The 2500-nt window shown below is 34.2% G+C and overlaps 1 protein-coding gene across 5 annotated transcripts in view; it reads left to right on the top strand.

Annotated features, from left to right (window-relative positions):
• Positions 1–2500, top strand: part of LOC119582550 — a 95458-nt gene that overhangs the window by 81319 nt on the left and 11639 nt on the right. For all 5 annotated transcript variants that reach the window (XM_037930891.1, XM_037930894.1, XM_037930889.1 and 2 more), the window contains exon 4: positions 1889–2089. In XM_037930891.1, coding sequence (XP_037786819.1) covers positions 1889–2089 — 201 coding nt within the window. The remainder of the gene's footprint in view (positions 1–1888; positions 2090–2500) is intronic.

Below are 2500 nucleotides of genomic sequence, written 5' to 3'. Positions count from 1 at the left end.
ACAGATAAAATGCGATTAAGCTGATCTTGTAAAAAAAGATGAATATAGAATTTTACAAAAGCTTCTATGATGATTAGAATTACCTCATTTCTTATTTTAAGGACTAAGGATTAGAATGATAAAAACCTTTCATAAATATGGATTAACGAACGGATGCATTTAATTTACCAGTTTAATGACAAATGATGCAGAAAAGGAGCATTAAAGAAATATTAATCCCTTACGAAGGCGAGAAGAATACTATCATATAGTAATTGTGGTTATGACGTTGATAACAAAAACATAAATGGAATCCGCATAGACATAAAATAATAATATATAGGAATATTGAAATTGTAAGCTGCATACAATAGTAATAGTAAGGGTAATAGTCACAGCAACTATAACTTATGGTGATAATAACATCGATTATGACGGAAAACAAATTAACATGATGACGATGACTATAAGTGTGAGGATGATAACGTTAGTAATGATAGTAATAATGGCGACGATTTTGATATTTATATAAGTACTGATAGTGATAATAATAATAATAATTGATAATAAGTGTATCGCTTAATTTTAATTTTCATCTATCAGGGATGGTTCCAAACACTAGATGAGTACAATAATTTATTCGCCTTGAAGTATATCCAGATCAATGTTCAGTGTAAGTTATTCAACCTGCAAACAGTAATTCAAGCTACTGAAGCGGCAACAAAACAAAATATTCCATAACAATGAAATCATAGGAAAGATTAAATGATCTGAGTAACAACAACAAAAAATAACTTTTAATTTTCAGCAATAATAATAATCATCATTATACTACTCAAATATAAAATATGAATCATATTGAATCTATTGGAATTGTTATTAGAATTACATATATATTCTAATAATGGTTACAAACTTACATCATGGACTTGCCTGAAAGATGGTTTAAGCATGACATTACATCTCATCTCTCAGCCCTGTAGATGGTGTTAAAGACCATGCGATATCTACAAAACAACCAAATCACGAGATTAGCTTTTATTCATTCAATTTCATTAATACATCTACTTTTGAACTAAATCACAGATTTATACTATATCAAACTTTTCAGTTTTATCACTAATACAATCACTAATAAATTATATTCATATAATATTCCTACCTGATATTTACACATCAAATTTTGGTTAAGCTTAAAAGATCTTTATCCAAGAGCTGTTCACATGGTTGGTCGTTTCCAGATTGTAAACAACGCTTCCAGATAACAAAAAAAAAATCACAATGCGCAATGTTCTCAAATCCATACAATGTATTATTAGAAATTACATTGTACCAATTTTCCTTTTCATTTCAGTATCACAAAATTACAAAATTTTCAAAAATTAAAACTTGTTTCTTATACAATACCACAACATACATTCCAATGTTTTATTAATAACACAGATAATTCAATATTATTTTCCATAATAATACAATAAGGAAGATGACAATTTTAACGGAAAAAAGAGTAGCACTGGTGGAATAAAGTAACGATAAGGATGCTGATGATCATCGTGATTATGACATTGTTGATGATGGTAATAATGATAGCGGTAATAATAATGATAAAGATATTGATCATAATTATGATGATATTAATGATAATGATAATGATAACGAAAATAGTAATAATAGTAATGAAAATAGTAGTTATGATAACGAAAACAGCAATAATAATAATAGTAGTAGTAGTAGCAGCAGTAGTAATAGTAGTAGTAATTATCATTATGGTCATTTTCTCCACTAAATTCATGATCATCATTGGCATCAAAATTATAAATCTCACCGCGGCTGCTGCCACGACCGCGCGTGCTCCTCCTCCTTGCCCCGCCCCTCCGCCTGACCGCTCCACGCCGCCGTCCTCCCGCAGGTGAATGTGTGCAGCGGCGGCGCGCGGCTCGACGGTGTCCTCCTGCCGCGCCTCGACCCGACGTCCCGCTCGTGCTCGACGTGGGTGGCGGTGGGCGACGTCGCCTCCACCTCGCAGCTGCCGTCCCCGCAGGCGAGACCGGGGTCCCTCGAGAGCCCCGCCATCACCGCCGCCGACTTCATCCGCTCCGTCAACAAGAAGGTGAGTGCTGGTCGGAGGCTCCAGGCGCCGGTCGGGGCCGCGAGAGGTAGGTAGCTGGAGTTTTTTTTGTTTTTTTTTTCGTTTTTTTCGCTTTTTTGTTTCGTTTTTTTTTCGTTTTGTTTTTAGTTGTTGTTTTCCTTCTTTTTTTTATTGGGGGGTCTTTTTTTCTTCTTTTTTTTGTGGATTAAGGTCACTGTTCGGTGATTTTTGCTTCTTTTTGGGTCTCGTATATAGTTTTTTTTAAACCTTGAAGGTCTTTTTTTCCTTTTCTCTTTTGGACTTGTCGAGGTGCTTGTTTTTCTTTTCCTTACTTTGGGGAAGAGTGTGTTTTGTATGGAGATTTTGTGTCTGTTTCGGCTTTCTTCTTTTTCTTTTTTTTTGTTCTCTCTTTTTCTTTTTTCTTTTTTTTTT

This window comes from Penaeus monodon, chromosome 16, assembly GCF_015228065.2.
Source record: "Penaeus monodon isolate SGIC_2016 chromosome 16, NSTDA_Pmon_1, whole genome shotgun sequence".
NCBI lineage: Eukaryota > Metazoa > Arthropoda > Malacostraca > Decapoda > Penaeidae > Penaeus > Penaeus monodon.
This window is presented reverse-complemented; position numbering and strand designations above follow the sequence as displayed.